Genomic DNA, 20,214 nt, shown 5'->3' with positions numbered 1-20,214 from the left:
GTGACAAATCGGTTAGTATGTATTTAAAAATAGACTTGCCAAGGACTATGTCTTTATATTTTATTTCACGTATATAAATATATATTTTTTAAAAAAATAACTTCCTGATATTCAAAGAGGAGTGGCAACACAAACGTACCAACAGCGTGATACATTGAATCCACAACAGGCAACTTATCCCCACAAAAGCAGTGCATTACCTGACAGTGCTCTGAAGAACTTGCAAGTGAGGAGAAAGACTTCTTTGTGTGAATTGCTTTGTCTGTCAGTCTAATATTAATATTAAGCCATCTGGGTCTGCTCCTTTCCAGTGAAAGTAACCCACCAGACGTCGCCAGCGCTAAGAGGCCCTACTGTTACCATTGGCTCGTTCACTCTCTGACACACACACACGTACAACACAGAGGAAAAATATAGATAACAGAGACGAGTATCAAACGAGCACAAAACAGTCGGTAGTGACACCTAGTGGAGAATCATTTGTTACAAAAAAAATAATAAATACGCCCGCACATTTTCACCACGGTTATATTTCTCCGTCTATTTTACTTTTTCAAATGAATCGGCTAAAACATAAACACGTCACTGGATTTGAGGATAAGCACGGTAACCAAGTGAACAATTTTTAAACGAAAAAACAAATGCTAGTTTGTTGCAGTTTTGCTAAAAGTTCCTTTCTTACATATGTTTGAATGGGATATCTTGTAACAATTGTAAGTCGCCCTGGATAAGGGCGTCTGCTAAGAAATAAATAATAATAATACCAGTATGTTACGTACCGTATATTTTAAAATTGATGCGTAAACACTTTAGAAGTTAAATAAAAAATACTGGTTAGTTATATGGGTTTTACAAAACATGTATTCCCTGACCGGGAATCGAACCCGGGCCGCGGCGGTGAGAGCGCCGAATCCTAACCACTAGACCACCAGGGAATGTATATTTCAGAGATATCAGTCGATCGTTAAAATAATTTTAAATACTAGAACAATTCCGTTCATATTTTGGACAAAAAAAGGAATATGCATCACAGTTAACAATGGACATTGCTTTTGACTTTTAAAATGGTACCATACACAGAAAGCCTGCTTTCATTCAACCTGATCCTCTTGAGATTTGTGGGCAATAGCGTTGATTGACGGACTACACCGCGAATGACTATCACACTTCAAACAAATCCCAGAACAACAGGCTGTGCTTCACAAAACGTCACAATGTCTGAGGAGGAGTCGGGGAAAGGTGGTCTGTTTTGGAAACTGCTGCTGAACAAGCGAGGAAAATGTAAAAAAAACAGTCTGCTGTGTGGAACAAAAAATAAATAATAATACTAGTGTAACTATTTGAATGTTGCTTCATGGATTAAACGGTCCTGTGTGAGGAGGAATGTGGAGGTGGTGTGGACTTTGCGGTTTTCTTTTCCGCCGGTCTGTACCTTTCTTTGTTGGATGCTTTTCCATTTCAATCTTGCATTGCAGTCCCCTGACTGAGATTGGTTCATCATGATAAGGATTTGCTTTCTGGACTGAGCGCTGCATTGGAAACAAGATAATAAGTCCTTGTGTAACTCAAAATGAAGTAAATGCACATAGGTGGGTTGAATATATACATATATTTATAAAAATCCTCCTACAAATTGTAATTACATTTTAATATGCAAACGCAGCATATTGACCAAGCTTAAAGTAACCAAACCCTTCCGCTTGTTTATGTTGCTGCACACCTCGAGAATGCTTTGGTAATTCATGGATTTTTTTTTTCTTTTTTTTTCAGTTTTGTGAAGGGTAAGATACATGGAGTAAATTATGTGTGTAGCCAACAAGCTGTCGCCGTTGTCACGTAACAATACACGGATAATATTCCCTGCAATGGATTTGAAAGCTATTGTAACTGCATGGTATAGCTTTATAAACGGCGTTAAATTTCAATGTAACCTTACAACCGGTAAAGGTTTTACTGATTTAAATATATGGCAAGACTCTAAGCTATCGCAATAATACAAATACAGAAATACAATCAAATATATTGGTTACAGACAAAAACATCAATTATTATTATTATTATTATTATTATTATTATTATTATTATTATTATTATAATAAATCATGTTACCTTATTAACATTGCATATTTTGTTTCCAATTTATTTCTGTTACAGTGACATATAACAGGTGTTCTGTTATAGTGGGTCAATATTTCTGTACATGGCCATTCGTATAATTAGATGAAGTATTTCTATACAAGTATTACAGCTAGAATATGCAGTACAGAAAAATCGACATCAATTCTCTCACTGGCGATTGACTAAAAGCATGTTAATGGGTTTTTTTTAACCCATCAATTTAATGTAACAAGTATGAAGGGTCGCTTTTGGGTATACGTACCCAACAACTTGGGTAAAATTGTGACATCTCCTATATAGATTATGTAACCCGATGCACTGGAGAAATTAAGGTGCCTCTCTTAATTCCTTATCCAAATGAAACCCGGTAAATGGTTGATAGATTAATGAATCACTAACAAAAGAGTGGAACATTATGGAAACTAAGCTTTGGGGAAACAAATCGGCAGTGAACGTTATCTCTTTACATCATATTAAAACTTTCAACAACATCGTCATCAGTACAGTGCAGCTGATCAGTAACTGTTTTTACTTAAGTCTTGTGACAGAATTCAGGCCCATTTTGCTTGGAATTGACAAGATTCATCGGTTATTAGCCAGTCTGTCCTCCGCAGAGTACAAGTAAAACACAACAGATCTGATTCATTCTTGTTTAAACTTGCTCTGCTATTCATTAAATTAGATACAGAGGGGGAGATCATTATGAAAACATTCCTGGTCTGAAAAACAGTCAGTGGCATCATTTTGAAACAAAAACAAAAGTCCAAAATTGACAGCTATTATTTCGTGACTGGAAAAATAACACCATTTATTATACATTCATCAGGCATCTAGGACCAGTTCAAATGTTGTTTTATAATCTTGACATTTACTTTAAAATAGGACAGTTAAAAATAGCTGTATTAAATTGGTTTATGTGTAATAGTATTGTGGTGCTTGTTTTGAGGAACTACATGCTGTGTAAACAGAGGAGGCAAAAGTAAAACGAAACTCGGATGATCCCAGTTAGTTTTTTTTTTTTTTTTTTTTTTTTTTTACAGGGAATGAAAATGAAGACCTAAGTGTGAAAAGAGAAACATCAAACCTAAAACAGGGATAATAACCTTGGAAGTGGCAGCCTTCACCATGGAAAAGAAAGAAAGGAAACCAAGTTATTTTGCAAGGTGAAGTGTAGATCCCATTATTTGCACGTTTGGTAGCTTTTAATTATGTACCTTCACGTGTGAGGATTTGTGCAAATTAACCAATCGGCAGTACGGATTTGTCCAGTACATCTTGTCAACAGCTCTCTCTTTTATGTTTAAAAGTAGCTCCTGCGTATCTTTTTGTGATTCGCAATAATATCTTGTGCAGGTGTTTCTTATTATAAAATACATAATCTCTCACAGTTTAAGCAGCCAAAATTAACGGCTGATGCCCTACACACAACAAATGAACATAGTACGAAGGGAGCAGTGAAATCAATACTGCATCTACAAAAAATACCATATGAAAAGAGATTTGGGGATTACACCTTATAGTAGGCACATGTACTTCACACTTATATTGTAAGTCACGTGATCCATTCTAGACATTATATTACCTTACTTCAGGAATGTAATGATAATGGTTGTTCACTGTTGATACTGAGTGGCTCCTTCTTGCAAGCTACACAACAGTATGTGAGGCGCCCTGTTAAAGATGTGAATACAAAATGGCACAATTAAATGGTTCTAGGGCGCTCCGACTGCCTTATAGTCCAGAATCAAATTAAAGAATATATTTATATATTCTTCGACTTTTCCTCAGTTCAAATCCTAATCTACAGAATCTCAAATGTTCTTTATTTGTGCCATTTCGTTCCTTATACAGGAATTTTAACTCCCAAATGCTATTGCAACTTGTATCTCACCAGTAACCAATCACTGCTTTGTCTGCGATTCTTCAGCATTTAGCTGTGTTCGCATTCTACTCTTCAGGGCTGGTGGTTTTCCCGTGTGTTTCGTCATTTACACGAGTAAATGAGATTTACCCTTTCCCTCTCTTTGGCCATTTTTTTTGGCCACAAACCTGATTTACCCGAGTAATTCTCCCAAACGTACACGCGCATCGCCATTTCACGTGTTAATTCACCCGCATGGAAACCCCATGTTTGAAACACTTTTTATTTTATAAATGAATAAATCAACATATAAACAAATTAATCAATCAATTTTGTGCCTCTTCTGTCCTACCCGTAATTGAGAGTGATTTGTTCAGGAGGTTGGGCAAAGGAAAGACAAGTCAATTAGCTAAGTGAAGGCTTCCCAGAAGCCCAGAGACTGTTCCAGTAGAGGTTTAAAATGTTCAGTCTGGACAGGCTATGTGAAGGGCTCCACAATTATACTGCAAATAACAGCCTTTACTGGTGAGTAAACCTACTATATTTCATGTGATTTATAACTTGCTTGCTTTCAAATCTAATTTTCAGATGATACAGAAACGTCTAATATAGGCTCCGTTTTATATCAACGTAAAATATTAAGGAGAACTGTATGATGACTCTAAAGACAATAAAAGGGTCAAGCTGACTGCTTTTTGCTACCTATAAAATGTTAGATCTAAGACATTTATGTTTTGCACTCAGATTTTCTTGTTTGACTTCTACCGTAAGCGTTTTAAATGTGTTGGTCCTCCCCCAAGTTCAGAATAATTGACTGCATTGCTCTCTCTCCAAGCCAAGACTGCAGTGTGCAGTGCACACATATTTTGTTCAGTCCAGTTTCCCCAAATTATGATTATTTAGCACTAGTGCGCTTGGTGGCTGTTGTATTAAAATTGAAATTCCAAGATATAAAACTGATATTTTTTATTTTTATTTTTCTCTCTCTCATTATCGCTGTGGATTTCTTTCCAAGAAAGTTCCAATTTGGAAATGTGCTAGTTTAGTACATTCACTGGTCCGATTTCTAGTTAATGACTGTGTGTTGTTTTTTTTGACCAAGCGATACAGTACTATTGAGTTGCTAACTGTACAATATCTCTTTTTTCATAAGTGTGCACTTCCGTGGCATTGGGGAATACTGCTTTTGTCATTGTCTATTGTTTGCATGTGGTATTAATTTAGGCCAAAGGTCTGGTTTATAACTGCAGATTACCTTTGGAAGAATGAAGGTCAGGGATCACTAAATTGACGTCAGTGGAAATTTTTTTACATTCTGGCATTTAATGGAATTTTTCTACCATTGTTTGTGGTGCTTGTGTGGGGGGGGGGGCTATTGTAACAATATTCTTAGCAGTTTTGATGATTTGTAATGACTGAGCATGTTTTGTTTTTACTGAAAAGATGCCTAAAGCACCTCAATACTCAGTTCCCAACTGTTACCCATTAGCCATATACTGTTGTACTGTAGTGTTATGTATTATCCCTGCAAGCATGTATATCCTGGATGACTGGGATACAGTGAAAACCTTCCTCTGTATGTCACACATTTTTTATATGTCCTGTATCTAGAGAACTAATCATCCGATTGTGATGAAACTATTATATATATATATATATATATATATATATATATATATATATATATATATATATATATATAAACCCAACTGTACTGCTGAATCTCGTCTTCTTTAATATTAGTATCACAAGGGTATCCATGTATTATAAAAAATAATAATAGATAGGCCTCATCACAGAAACCCTAGATGGAATTATTTTTCTATAACTCACTGAAGACTATATATATATATATATATATAATTAGTTTTGCAGTACCTTAGAATTAGTTAGTTCTGACTTGTGATTATTTGGCTTATGAAGGCTCTTATCTATAACGAGTGCAGAAAAACAACACAGGAGAAATTGGAATAGGAAATGGTGTGCTTTTTTTTTTCTTCTTTCTGTTCCTGTGTAAGCGGTCAAAACTAGAGCAATGGTGAAATCTTGGCAGCAGTTTTTCCTGTTTTAATCATTAGTTTAACTCCTTCATGTAGTGAATGAATTCAAACATTTTTCGCATTTATTCTCTGATGTTTTCATAGGTGTGACTTGGGGGCTGAACTGTATCAAAGCATGTTGTAGAAGTCCAAAAAACATGAAATCACAAAAAGCATTTTATTGTTTATGAAAATTACAATACTTTTCTAATTGCAATGAGAATGTCTTATGCATGTGTAACATCATAGCTGAAAATTAAGCACTGGGAGGAAAAAAAAAAAAGTTAACTGTTTTTTTTGTGCCTGTTTTTTCCAGTAGTGTGCAACCTGCAAGATTTTAGGAATATCAACATTGGTTTGACATTCCTGTTTTTGAACCAGTTCAAATAAGATTATACAGTAAGATTTATTTATTTAATACAGTTGAGCTGTATTTGATTAATAATTAAAACTATTGGCATAATATATTAGGTGCTGCATTTTTAGATGACTACTGGTAAGCCCAAGACTTATTGATGATCCAAATCCTTATGCATGGCTTATTTGTAATGTAGTCTAATCCCAGCAGTCATGAAACCCTGAAGCTTTGTTTCCACAGCCTAATGTTACCTGTAATAAGGTGCAGTTTTTCAAATAGAAATGTGCTGAGTGATAAGTGATTCTGGTGCATGTAAACTACTTGACTCAAAATGTATGTAAACTCCAGACTTCACTATGCCAAGTTTACAGAGAATATACTATCACTTGACACACAGAGGAGGCACATTGTAAGTGAGCTGGGTTTTTAGAGTGTGTGTGAATGTCTCTATATATATATCCTTCTAATTATGAAACTTTAACAGTTAATAAACTTGTTTTCCTAAGATTTTAAAATAAAGATATGACATCTGGTGGTAGAGCATGACAGTAATGCCCAAACAAACCACATAAAACCATAAACAAAGTATCATAAACTGAACACACAAATGCATTGTAATTAATATACTTGCGGAAATGGTCTCCAATACTCACAATCCACATACAGTCTTGCAAAGAGAAGAAGTTTAGTGCATGTCACAACACCATATGTTTCAAAACAGTCAATGTATGTAAAAATGACTGATAATTGTATGTAAAGCGCTTTGTGATGGTGGTCCATTATGAAATGCGCTATATAAAATAAAGATTGATTGATCATTACATGACAGTACACCGGAGAAAAAAAAAAGTGATTCATCCAATGTTTCTAGGGTCAGGTGACTGTTGGCAACTTGCATTAGAGTATGTTGGAAAACCAACAGAGCCGTGCCTCCGCCTAAGTACATAGTGTGAATTTAAGGTGTTGGTAATAATAATAATAATAATAATAATGATGAAGATCATGCTATTTTTGGGGAGGCATTGCCTCCCTTGCCTCCTCTAAGGAGCCTCTACTGTATTGTACACCACTGTAGCTTGCCAAGGTGTTGACTGTTGATAAGCTGTTGGGTTTGTTTGCTTGATTGGTAGCAGTTAATAAAATACGAATTCTGCTTTGTTCTTGTTTTAATCTTTGCTTTGTGATAGTTTCTGTAACCAGTCACATGCAGAGCAACAGGAGGCTGTGCTTGTAAGGATTTCAGTCTCTTTGGTTGACATAATTTCTTCAGTAAGTGTTATGGGGTAAGCGGCTGCAGATTCCATCAGATCTGTATTAAATCTATACCCAGCTACTATTGACTGAACTAGGTCCCCAAGGTCCTTTTATGGGGTGGTTTGGGAGGAAGGTTGCCACTCAGGGGGAGGGGAGGGACAAAAATTGAAAAATATGGGAAATTTCTTGTTATATTGTTGTTTGTTCCCCAAATAAAATATTATATATATATATATATATATATATATATATATATATATATATATATATATATATATAAGTAAGTATTATGTGGTGTTAATGAAACTAGGAAAAAACTTCCAAGGCTGATTACATAGACTTTGATTGGCATAAAAAGACAATCCCAGTCACTCTTATACACATTGTATTATTTTGTTGAACTTTTTTTTTTTTTTTTTTTTGCTTTATCAGCAATTGAAAGGCCTGCATAATGGAATACAACAGTTGTGTTGTGATTGATTCAGTGTTGCGTGACAGTGTGTTTTCAGCACTTGCAGTAATACATGTGTCCTTGGAGGGGTGAGTTCATTTCTAAAGCCTGGTGTGTAGTAGAAGCAGCAGTGTATCGTTATTGGGTTTTTTTCTATCTGTGTTTTCTTTTTATGGTTGAAATATAGCAAGGGTTCTGTTTTTCAGTGTACATTTATTCCATTTGTATGGTGTTTTTTTTTTTTTTGGCCAAAAATTGTGTTTTATCTGGGCCTTTTTTTTAACCATACAGAAAGGTAATTGATTAGATTTTTTTGGTACTCTGCTGGAGGTTTGTTGTGTTGAGATATCCCCAAAACATTTTTCATTGTTTTATGTTGATTTAATTGCACTTGATCATTTTACTTTATACATCAGTATGTGATGTCAGATGTTCCCCGTAGGGCTGGAGAAAAATGTATAGCCTGGGTTCAAATTGCTGGCTCCTGTCAAAGACTGTAATATTAAATGGGTTACTTTACTTTCTCTGTAGGTCCTCCTATCAACTACAAGTTCAACCAAGTTGAAGCATTAGACTTTAACCTTATCCAAGACAGTACCTAGATGGGAACGTGCGACGTTGTCTTCCAGGCTGGGGTGTAGTGCTGGGGGGTCGCGAGGGAGCGCCACCCCCCACTTCTCTTGGGAAGGGAGAGCACCGTTTCCATACTTCATGTGTAGAATATTGAACTGTTTTGCTCCTATTAATATATAGAGGTATACATATGTATAACCCATACAAATACACAAAGAATACAATAACCGTAAGAAACCCTTGAGAGATAAATAATGAAAAATGTTTGAATATAGAGTGCTTGGTCTGGAACAACAGGTGTGAATAATGTAGAGATGTGAAGGGAACCTGTATTAAAACTGTGCTGGGGTGTCCGTGTTTTACAGTTAGATGTAATAATTGGAACAGTTCTTATTTTTAGACCCATATATCAGAAATAATGTAGATAAAATAAGCTAAAACTCAATCGCAACAAACAAATAAAGGGTACCTGTGGCCTTACACTTCTTTTTTTGCAAACGGATGCACTTCTGTTTCAAAACCTCAGTCTCTCAGTGAGACGAGCTGATTCTGGACCAAACCTTTTATTATACGAGAAGGGGGAGTGGGAGAGTGTTACGCATAGGATTAATTATAATAATGACGGCATTTTAATCATGTGTATTAGTGTATGAAACTGGTTGTGAAACTATGTCCAGTATTTATTTATTTATCTTTAATGTACATAGCTGTAAGTCTAGTTGCTTTACAATAATACCTCAATACCTGATTGTCTGAATTTGTAATCAATTGGTACACTTTTTAGCCCTTTCAAATACCGTAACTACTAGTGATAAACTACGGTTCTGTTGAGTGTGTGGGGAAACAGGGACTGCAGGTGGAGTAGGGTTGAGCGAGAGTGCAGGGAGGAGGTGGGGTAGATAGATAATAGCGACCCCTTGCTTCTAAATATAGCACTACACCACTGCTTCCAGGACCTCTTACTGTAGCTGCCCGAAGAAATACTAATCTTTGGCTGTTGCTAGAGAATATGTGCTTACAGAATCTACCAAATAAAATATAATTAAAACCTGTTTTAAATGATCACTTTAAGCTACAGCAGAAATCATTGCAGTTTGAGGTTTTAGAGCATAAATCAATGCTTTTTGATTTCTTTGCTGTATGTGGAAAGTGACTTGACAACCCTCATTACCCCATCAACCCAAAAACTGAACCTTAGAGGCCAGTAATAATGATATCTGCTACTGACTGCCTTGAAATCTGTACAGGGTTACTTCCAGTTGCTATGGAAACTATCCCCAGGAGAAACATAAGAGGACTGAGTGCATCACTTACAGGCCTTGTTTTATCTATTGCAGCATGCATGTTTTATAAAATGTGTTTGTGTATTTCTTTTTATTTTAAAGTGCTCTGTGATTCCTACATGAAGGCACTCTAAAATGTAAACTTATATAGGATTGTACTGCATTTGCAAAGACAACCCATACGGAACAAAAATATATATTTTAATATATAATAAGAATTGTAAACTTGGTTGCTTTTCTGCAGAAGAATCCACCTCTAACCAACACGTCATCAGCAAGCGCATAAGGGCTCCGTGTGTTGTTCTCTCATGTCGCTTCTTTTATTTCGGCTGCTCAGTCAAGTGCTGGGAAGCCAAAAGTTGGGAAGCCGAAACGGGAGTCGGCCGCTTAGAGCCTGGAGGAAGGGCTGCCCTCAGCCACGGATTCCCTGAGGTTTCCCCCTAAAAAAAAAAAAAAAAAAATGCAAGTAGGGTTTTTTCCTTACCCGAGTGCTGAGCGGTTTGTATTTGTTCTGCAGGGTGCGTGGTCGGGCTGGAGAGGCTGGGCTCTCTCCCCCAGCGCAGTCATGCTCCAGGGTACGGGCCATGTCTCAGCTTTCATTTTTCAATATTTGTTGGTAGGTGGCATGCGCCACTGTGGGTGCGTTAATCATTATTATTTTTTATTCATGGTTTGGCGGCCTCGTCTTTTTGGGGGGAGGTGGCTCATAGCCACTTCCTGGCTGTGGCACTGGGATGCATGTAACTGTTCATGTTTTTCCCGCCGGCCTTATGCAGGTAGCCTTTGCACACCCACGGATGAGGCCTCCGGCCAAATTTATTATTCACTCGGGCCCTGAGCGCCCATCAAAGTAATCGGGCCCTGATTGCCCATCACAGTTCATCAAACCATCTACAATTGCAATCAATAAATCTCATCCATGGTGGATTCTCTGTGCTGAAATACTTAGATTTTCCCAACATAATTCTTGAATTAAATAGAATATAATAAAAAATATATTATCAAGATATCTTAACATTTTTAATACACCAAAATTGGCCCATTTTCTAGACTATAAAATTTATATGAGAAATACATTATGTATACATTAAAAATATAACATTTAATATACAGTATGTACCTGTGTATGGCACATAGTAAAAAGCAAACATTGTAGACAAACGGAGCACTTAAAATCACCTTCATGGATTAATAAAGGAAGCAACTCAGCTCTTTTCATAACACCAGAGGTGTTATTTGGCAGAGCTTGTCAACAGCAGCGACTCACCGCTCACTAGCACAAAGACATGCACACAGGCACCTCCCCACTCCTGCGGATGCACACACCTCTCAGGCTGATTAATAACAAACCACAGAAATACTCCCAAATGAGCCATAAACATCTAAAACAATAACTTGAACAATTATCACAAAAACAAATATTTACAGTAATCAACAAGTAATCCCAGTTTCCACACAAAAATCCCACCGCCCAGCATCCTTTGCAAGCAACTAATTTACATGAGCCTGCTCTGGCAATATCCGGGTATGATAAATACATATAAAACGAGCAAGATGGGCTGAATTGCCTCCTCTCGTTTGTAACCTTTCTTATGTTCTCATGCTTTGTATAATAAATATATTGATTAATATTAAATTAAAGGTAAATACATGTTTCAATACAATTAAATATATAATTTATGTACTGTGGTATATATATTTAGTTAATATTTAATCAGTGTCTAAGGTCAACATCACATATTAGCATCATTATACATTTCAGGGAAACTTACACATGTATATTTAATATATTTAAACAGCATCCATAAATAATGTTTTTAAAATGTATGACAAATGTAAGACAAAAACATAATATATTTTAAAATGGTAAGTTTGTTGCAAATATGTTGATGACAATATATTGTAAAATATATTTTTAGTCAGTTAAATAAAATGAATTAGTAATGTATAAAAAATACATTCAAAATATCTGGTGTATTTGGAATATTTTTTAAATATAATTTAATCTGTGAGCCATATATTTATTTTATGGCAAGGTTATTAATGTATTATTCGTATATTTAACATGTTTCGCATTCATATAAAATATATAAAATATATATTTTCTTTCCGTATGGGAAGTAAATAAAAAAAGTAATTATTTGGTTATATTTTACTATGTTTCTACAACCATTCTGTAGACTGTATTTATCAGAAACCAATAATGTTGTTTTTCTAGCTAGTAAATTCCCTAATTTATGATTTCAGATGCAGGCACACAGGCTTCCTGTATTTTTAGTTGCAGGTATACAAGGTCCCTCCCTTCTTGAAACCTTCTTGCATCTCTGTGACCTGAACAGGCATATTTCAGGAAAAAAAATAAAACAACAACATTGTAAACCAAGGAGGGGTGCATTTTCAAAACTGACATATCGGACAATAACCTTCTAAATATGTTCAAACTATTAATATTATTATGCAGGACACTGCACCTTATAAAATACCCAATAGTAGTATGTAATCTTTCCCAGTGCTACAGCTGTTTAACTGGTTGTGAACTGTTTTTTTTCTAGGCTAAAGAGGAGAAGGCAGATCAAACAGTGTTCAGAAACAACCGTGGCAGATTCCTCCGATGGTTCCAAACATGCAGGTCGGGGGAATCTGGACAAGCCCCCTGCGTCGGACAAGAGCTTGAAACTGGCTTCGGACCCAGCAAAGACATCTGCCAAAAACAAGGCGAACACTTCTGATGAAGACAAGAAAAAGAAGAAAAGTGCGAAGGAGAATAGATGCACGTATCTTACAGAATATAATGCATTTGGTAAGTGACTGTTACTTTATTGTTTTGATGCTAAAGAGTCTCCCACTGTTTGTTTGTTTGTTTGTTTGTTTGTTTGTCTGTTATTAATTTAAGTTAGAATCTATCCCAGACAATACGAGTAATGGGTCACAATATATGCAATTCACAATAATTACGTGATGATCCTGATGGGCTACTGTATATGCTCTATAGTAAGATAATATAATTATTAATGATGAGTAGGAGCTCTGATTTTCAGGTTTTGGTTGCAAAAAACAGGTTACATTTATCATTTTTAAAAATGGGTTAAATCAGGCTTTGGTTCTGCACATGTTGTACACACGACTAAGTCTAATCAAGGATTCTGGTCGTTTAGTTAGAAAGTATATATCCCTGGCAGGTGATACTTCTTTTTTTTAATTTTTTTTTTTATACCATCAACAGGATTTATTGGGGATTAACCCTAATTTATAAAATTCAGAACCCTTGGTCATGTAGCACAATCTACATGTTCTATCTTCTTAACAATATCATGTGTGGATACAGGATACACAATTAAAATCATTTTGCTTCTAATTATTAATACATAAGAAAGAGGAGTACCACCAGTATAAATTGTCTTCAAAAACAATAGTTTAATCTTTTAATGCATTAGTCTTTTTAAAACAACACTCAATCATGTGATTTGCAGAAATACTGAAAATGAATTGATTAACATCTATTTGGGATTTGGGGGAAAATTACAAGAAAATGGTAAACCTTCAGGCATTGCCTTAGGTTTGGAATTATTATTTTTATTATTTTTTTAATGTAACCTAATTTGAATATATTGTCAATAAAGCTATGGCTATTAAAATACAGAGTACTGTAACTGCATGATAACACCAACTGAGAAAAAACATGCAGTACTGATTCATCACCAGCAGGTGGAGCATTAAGTACCAACAGAAAGGACTAAATCAGGCGATTTAGTCCTTTCTGTTGGTATCAGCAGTCTCTCGGATTCATTGATTAGTGATTTCAAGCCAGAATAAACCCGGAAGAAAAGTTTTTACACACACATTTAAATTATTGTGCAGTCTTTTAAAAAGAATATTAAATAACAGCTGATATTTAGCTTTTATTTATTTTATAGCAATATAAAAAAAACTGCTGCATGAATTTACTGATAAACAATCATACTCAAGTTTAAGTTTCTCATAAATATATATAAATTAGGAGCGTTTGAAAATGCCCCACGTCCCCAGGTTTGTGCATGTTTTTGATGGGCTCCATCTGCGTAACAAAAAGAATCGAGCAATCTTGTCTTTACCTGTTTTTCTTTTGTTAGGTGCCACTGATCATAAAACCATTTCCATATTGGGTTCACATCAGTTTTAATTTGCATTATGGGTGTTATCCTGCGTCTGTTTGAACAAGCACAAAATTGTCAGATTGCATGCTGCGATGTTGGTACACTGTAGCAAATGACATTTCCAAGCTAATTTCCTTTTCCATTACATCAGTGCTGTCCTGTGAAGAGCATTTCAGTTTTTGTCTGGTCCCGAGTCTGAAATATTACCATCTCAGGGGAAGGGTTAACAACTGAAGGGCTTAAAATGAAATAGGAATATGGAAACAATGGAGTCTGTGTGGTTTGTCTCAGAAATTAGATAGTTCCCAGGGTAATCCCCTTTGCATTTAAGCTTATACAAAACGTTCAAATACAGTATATCGGCATTTTAAAAAAGCAGAAAATGGTCCCTGTGTCCAGTGGGTTTTCTTATATTTTATTTTCAACATATATTATTTGAGAAGAGCATTTATTAGAATAAGGTTATGTATCTTTCGTCCCTTACCTGCAAAATAGGGTGAAACTGCATTTTTGTCTATTTTCAGATTAAGTGAAAAAATTAATGAAAGGGCAAACCTGAATCTCTTATAATCGGGGAGATATAAAGAGGCTGATGGGCACTTCTCGCTTTTCTTACATTAACATGTGCTTGAAACCAGAAAAAAAGGCAAAAGGGGTACTTCCTGTTTGCAAAATCCTTAGACCAGCATGACAGCCTCTATCAGGAGAGTTCTGTTACTTGTTAGACACACTTTGCAACAAAGGATTGTTTAGTTGTGTTGCCATGTTTTCAAAGAGATATTGTGTTAATGCAATTTTTTATTTGAATATTACAGATATATCCTAAGCAGAGGAATGCTGCTGCAAGGCTGTTTTCAGTTGCATAGAAACAATCATTGTATAGACCAGGAAACTCCAATAATAATAATAACCTTGCAGTTTTGACCTTTTGCACAAATGCAAAAAGGGTGAACCAAAAACAAAACAAAGGGATTAACTCTGGATTGTAAAAAAATAAATAAAAAAAAAATAAAGTATTTTTCCTTGCATTGCACCATAATGCCCAATAAAATGTGTAAAAATTACATTTATAAGGTGGGCATTTTTATTTATTTATTTTTCAATGTTTCTCTTTGAGCAAATTTCTCTTTTTGTTGTGTTGTTGATGGTAGTGAATGGAACAAAATAATAATAATAAAAAAATGAATCTGTAGATTCTTCTCACCAGTGACATTCACAGTATGCTGACTGGGTCTGACAGGCTGCGGACTCACTGGTAAATCTGAAAATAATTCCTTCAACATATCTCAGATGCCGACTTCTCATTTTCAGTTTATGGAAACTCTGTCCAAAAACAGTACTCTTCAGTTTGACCTGTGTCCCAATATGGCAGCAATGTTGTGAACCTGTGACCTTCTTTTTTGTTTGCTTTTGACTGACCAACTCTTTTAGATATTCATTTAATGTATTCTATTTTTCACAAAGCATGCAATTACCTGAGAAATAAAATATTCTTTCCTACTGAATCCCAATGTAGTTATTATCCATTCATGATGCCATCTAACCCATGACAATATTAGATATGGATAAACGTGAAATGTGATTTAAAAAAAAAAAAAAAAATCTAAATTAGAACTGTGAAGTAACTAAATAGACATGTGATCTAAAATCAAGAATTTTGACTTTGTTTGTTTTGAAGTTACAAATATGATTTGAGGGTGATTTGAATTCCAGAATTCAGGGTGAGTCGAATTCCAAAATTCAGGGTGAGTCGAATTCCAGTCATTCCAAGTTGCCAGTCTTTGGTGGGGACTCCCAGGGAGCACTGCTTTCGCACTTGAGCTCTCAAAGTGCGAGGGTGGAAAACTCAGTGGGGCTACTGTAGTTCCCCGTCCCAATACAACGTAGCTGGACAGGCGACTATTCCTAGGCAGGCCCTCCTCTCCAGGGTTCAGTAGCTTGTTTACGACTGTAAGTCGCCCTGGATAAGGGCATCTGCTAAGAAATTAATAATAATAATAATAATAATAATAATAATAATAATAATAATAATAATAATAATAATAATAATAATAATATCAGTTGCTTGGGTTTGATTCTTAGTGGCAAGGCATCATTCAGATTGGGTAGATAAAAGGTAACATTTATTTTCATTTAACTCACTGAAGCCTTTTTTATTGGACTAACTAACCAGTAATTAATCACAAGCTTTCAAAACCTCTAAGGTATTTTCTTCAGGTGAAAGTAGGAAAGAGAGATTGATGTTTAAACTATAACATTTGGAACCTCTTGGAATGAGCATTCTATTCTGACAATCATCCACACAATTATTGAAAAATAATAAGTTTACAGCACTCTGTTTACTTTTCTTTCTACACAGCTGAAGGGCTTTTGTCCCAAACGTCCCAAAATATCATCATTCAACAAGGTGAAACAATTATTTTGAATGTTGTGTAAAACATTTTTCAAATATTTTAAATTGCATATCTATGAAACCTGAAACAATAACAGTAATAATGATGAGTGTAGCTCATGGCTAGCTAAAAAAATGGTTACATAAAGTCTCAACACTCAGTATTTATAACTGGCTAAATTTGAATTTAGTATACTTACAGTACAAGGCAGAAAATAACTCTTTAGTTCTATTTTTTAAAATGGTCACAGCAGGGACTGTAGAATTTTGTCTGCAATCAATATCCCTCTTGTCCACACAACAAATTAAACAAAAAACAACAAAGTTTTCCAACCAAAAAAATATTTTTTAAAAAATGAACTAGAAGTCAAATATGTTCTTTACTGCTGTGCCCACAAGCCTTACAGGATGCAAATGTATTTGGAATCATACAAGAGCAAAATGTATTGATCATAATTAGAATGTAGGTTTAAAATGACTGGCGAGATCAAGCATGTGCAGAAATGTATGGAATGGAAGACAGTAAACAATTAACCACGGTAACCTTGCAAAAGAGATTCGTTAATGGTCTTGTATGATTCCAAATACATTTGCATCCTGTAAGGCTTGTGGGCACAACAGTAAAGAAAATATTTGACTTCTAGTTCATTTAAAAAAAAAAAAAAATTTTGGTTGGAAAACTTTGTTGTTTTTTGTTTAATTTGTTGTGTGGACAAGAGGGATATTGATTGCAGACAAAATTCTACAGTCCCTGCTGTGACCATTTTAAAAAATAGAACTAAAGAGTTATTTTCTGCCTTGTACTGTAAGTATACTAAATTCAAATTTAGCCAGTTATAAATACTGAGTGTTGAGACTTTATGTAACCATTTTTTTAGCTAGCCATGAGCTACACTCATCATTATTACTGTTATTGTTTCAGGTTTCATAGATATGCAATTTAAAATATTTGAAAAATGTTTTACACAACATTCAAAATAATTGTTTCACCTTGTTGAATGATGATATTTATTGTATAAACGGTTTGTGGTGTTTTTTTTTTTTTTTTGTTTGTTTTTTTTCAAACAAAGATTGTTGAGGTATTTCCAAAATGTTTTGAAGGAATTTCCCACTGCATCATAGGAGTAGTCTACAGGTTATTCAGATATCTATAAACGGTTATTAAAATAGAAACCATGCAAAGGTTTTTCTTTAGAATAGAACCTTAGACATAAAGTGGCCCTCATGACCTATTTAAATCACTATTTATGTCACCTGTACTGCTGTGGGCAGAATTGGTTTCCTGTGCAAAGTAGTCAAAACTAAGAGGAATTTCCATTAACTAGAATAACCCATTCCACTGACTAAGAAAAACCCACAGCATTGGTCTGGAAAATTGTATACAGATTAAACAGTCAAGCAATATTAAAGGACTGCAGATAAGAAAATGCATTGCAACTATTTTTGTCTTTAACAGAAGGCAAACGTCGAGTTATCCCAGACAATTGACAGCAGTTTTGAAGGTATATTAGACAAGATATTGCCATTTTCAAACAGCTGCATTGTGTGTGGAAAACCACACACCGCCTTGTCTGAATGTTAGTTGGAAATCCTCTTCAATACTTTCAAGCCACAAACCTAAACCTAAATGTAACCTACTTATTTTAGTACATTCTGTATGTAAAACAGTTGAGTTTAATTAAAGCTGGCTCTTTGAGCTAATATATATATAATCTTTTTTTTTTTTTTGCATGCATGCATGCATGCACACAAAAGGCTTAAATGATTTTAAAAAAATATTTTGGGACGTTTGGGATAAAAGCCCTTCAGCTGTGTTGCAAGAAAAGTAAAAAGAGTGCTGTAAACTTGTTATTTTTCAATAATTGTGTGGATGATTGTCAGAACAGAATGTTCATTCCAAGAGGTTCCAAATGTTCTAGTTTAAACATCACTCTCTCTTTCCTACTTTCACCTGAAGAAAACACCTTAGAGGTTTTGAAAGCTTGTGATTTAATTGTTGGTTAGTCAGTCCAATAAAAAGTATCAGATAGGCTTCAGTGAGTTAAATGAAAATAAATCCATCTTGGTTTTCTGTGACAGTTTAACGGTCTAGTAGTTTATGACGTCACATAAACCCTAGTTGGAATTATTTTATCTATGATTCTATATTTATGCCAATATTACATTGAAACTACTGCAAACAGAAGTTAATGTATTCTAGGTTCATATAAAGCCACTGTGAGGATTAGCCAGTGTGAAGCAATTGAATAGTATGACACACAATTCGTAATATGTTTAAATTAAAACAAGCAGTTGACGTTTGTTTTATTTGAAGATGTCACATTGTGGCTCGCATATAGACGAATTACTGAATTAAGTCAGACTTAAATTGTGGAAACGAAAAGCGATTGTCACATTCACAGAGAAGTGTACCTCGTTGGCTGCTTGATATTTTGTAGGTTATTTATCCCTTTACCTTTGCATGTTTATTAATGGTGTCTGTTGCTCACTGCATTTACTTGAGGTGTTTTAAAAGGAGGATTTAATTGGCCCATACAGTACACGTCACAATATCTACCAAATGTATGCCACCTGTAAATTTGCTGCGTTTGCTAACATGCATGGTGTACTGTGCAGTGCTCTAAATTTAAATAGTATATTTTTTTTATTCTTTAAAATACCTTCCAGAACGTTTTTGTAAAAAATATGTTTTGTACATACTACATAGTATTTTTGTCTGTTGCCATATATGGGTGTACAATTCCAGTGCCATATTCATTTTTTTGTTGTGATATACTAAATTATTATCTAGTTAACAAAATAGTTATCGAGTTTATAGACTATAAATTTATATGTGAAAATCAATGGCCTTACAGGGCAAAATGTAGGCGTTTCACAAATAATATTGTTGAAGAAATCTTTTTTTTCTGGCTATTGTAAAGTGGCGCATAAGCTACGTGCTCGTTTGTTTTTTTGTTTTTGTTTTTGTTTTGTTTTTGCATAGTTTTTACAATAAGTCTTTTAAACTTGACACACGCCTCTGTAAGTGTGCTTTCTTTTGAACGATGCCTGTGATTGACAGGCTGTACGTGCAGTACGTGAGAGCTGTGAGCTCAAGAAGGCGTGCTGTACTGTTGTTTACTTGACCTCGTGCTGGTGTACCAGGGCCGATAGAGAAGAGGTGGAACTGGACACTGTGGTATGTACCAGATACATCCAAAACGACGTGATTATTCTACATACAGAGACGTTTTTGTTTTGTTTTGTTTTGTTTTTAATACGACGGCCCAGTTTGGTTTTCATGATGTTTGCAGTGGAGTGGTTGGTGATTCAGGACCATGTCGAACCCTGTAGGTGTGAAACCTATGAAGAAAAGCAAGCCCCTGTATCAAGGACAGGTTTCGTTTGTGTTGAAACGAGCTCCCTGCTGTCTGGGTTCAGTTCTATTGTGGGGAGTTTGGATTCTGTGACTGACGGGACTTTGTTAAATAGACCTTTTGGTTTTAGTGCTTCATCTCCAATACCAATTTTAAATGCACGACCCGCCAAACCAGTGAAAAAATACTGTTGGTCTGTAGATTTTATGCAACTTTCAATTGGATCAGGTAGGAAACGTAATTGCATTTTTTTTAAATATGCACTGCAAATGAAATAATAATGTATTGGTAGCATCTGTATCAACAACTTGTAATGATCGTTTTGTTTCTGATTCAGTTCATAATGTTATACTTTTTGATTTTAGTTATTTTCTTCCTGCTAGATTTTGTTGCACA

The 20,214-nt window shown here is 35.0% G+C and overlaps 2 protein-coding genes and 1 non-coding gene across 7 annotated transcripts in view; 1 reads left to right on the top strand and 2 right to left on the bottom strand.

The window, feature by feature from the left end:
* LOC117403419 (autophagy protein 5-like) overlaps window positions 1-390 on the bottom strand; it is a 68,425-nt gene extending 68,035 nt beyond the window's left edge. The window contains exon 1 of one of the 2 annotated variants that reach the window (XM_034921251.2): window positions 201-390. The gene's annotated coding sequence lies outside the window, so the exon portion shown is untranslated. The remainder of the gene's footprint in view (window positions 1-200) is intronic. The other variant, XM_059024619.1, reaches the window with a different exon arrangement.
* A 473-nt stretch (window positions 391-863) lies between these two features.
* On the bottom strand, window positions 864-935 carry trnae-cuc (transfer RNA glutamic acid (anticodon CUC)). Its single transcript has one exon. It is a non-coding gene; the product is annotated as a tRNA-Glu (tRNA).
* A 232-nt stretch (window positions 936-1,167) lies between these two features.
* The window catches only part of LOC117402278 (nuclear receptor coactivator 7-like), a 37,387-nt gene continuing 18,340 nt past the window's right edge, over window positions 1,168-20,214 (top strand). The window contains exons 1-3 of one of the 4 annotated variants that reach the window (XM_059024616.1): window positions 1,168-1,589; window positions 3,159-3,281; window positions 12,490-12,737. In XM_059024616.1, the coding sequence (XP_058880599.1) occupies window positions 3,244-3,281; window positions 12,490-12,737 (286 nt within the window). In that variant the 5' untranslated portion in view covers window positions 1,168-1,589; window positions 3,159-3,243. Of the gene's footprint in view, window positions 1,590-3,158; window positions 3,282-12,489; window positions 12,738-19,561; window positions 20,047-20,214 lie in introns of those variants that run through there. The other 3 variants (XM_059024618.1, XM_059024617.1, XM_059024615.1) reach the window with 3 other exon arrangements.

Source organism: Acipenser ruthenus, chromosome 5, assembly GCF_902713425.1.
Source record: "Acipenser ruthenus chromosome 5, fAciRut3.2 maternal haplotype, whole genome shotgun sequence".
NCBI lineage: Eukaryota > Metazoa > Chordata > Actinopteri > Acipenseriformes > Acipenseridae > Acipenser > Acipenser ruthenus.
The sequence above is the reverse complement of the archived record's forward strand: the minus strand, read 5'-3'. Positions and strand labels throughout refer to the sequence as shown.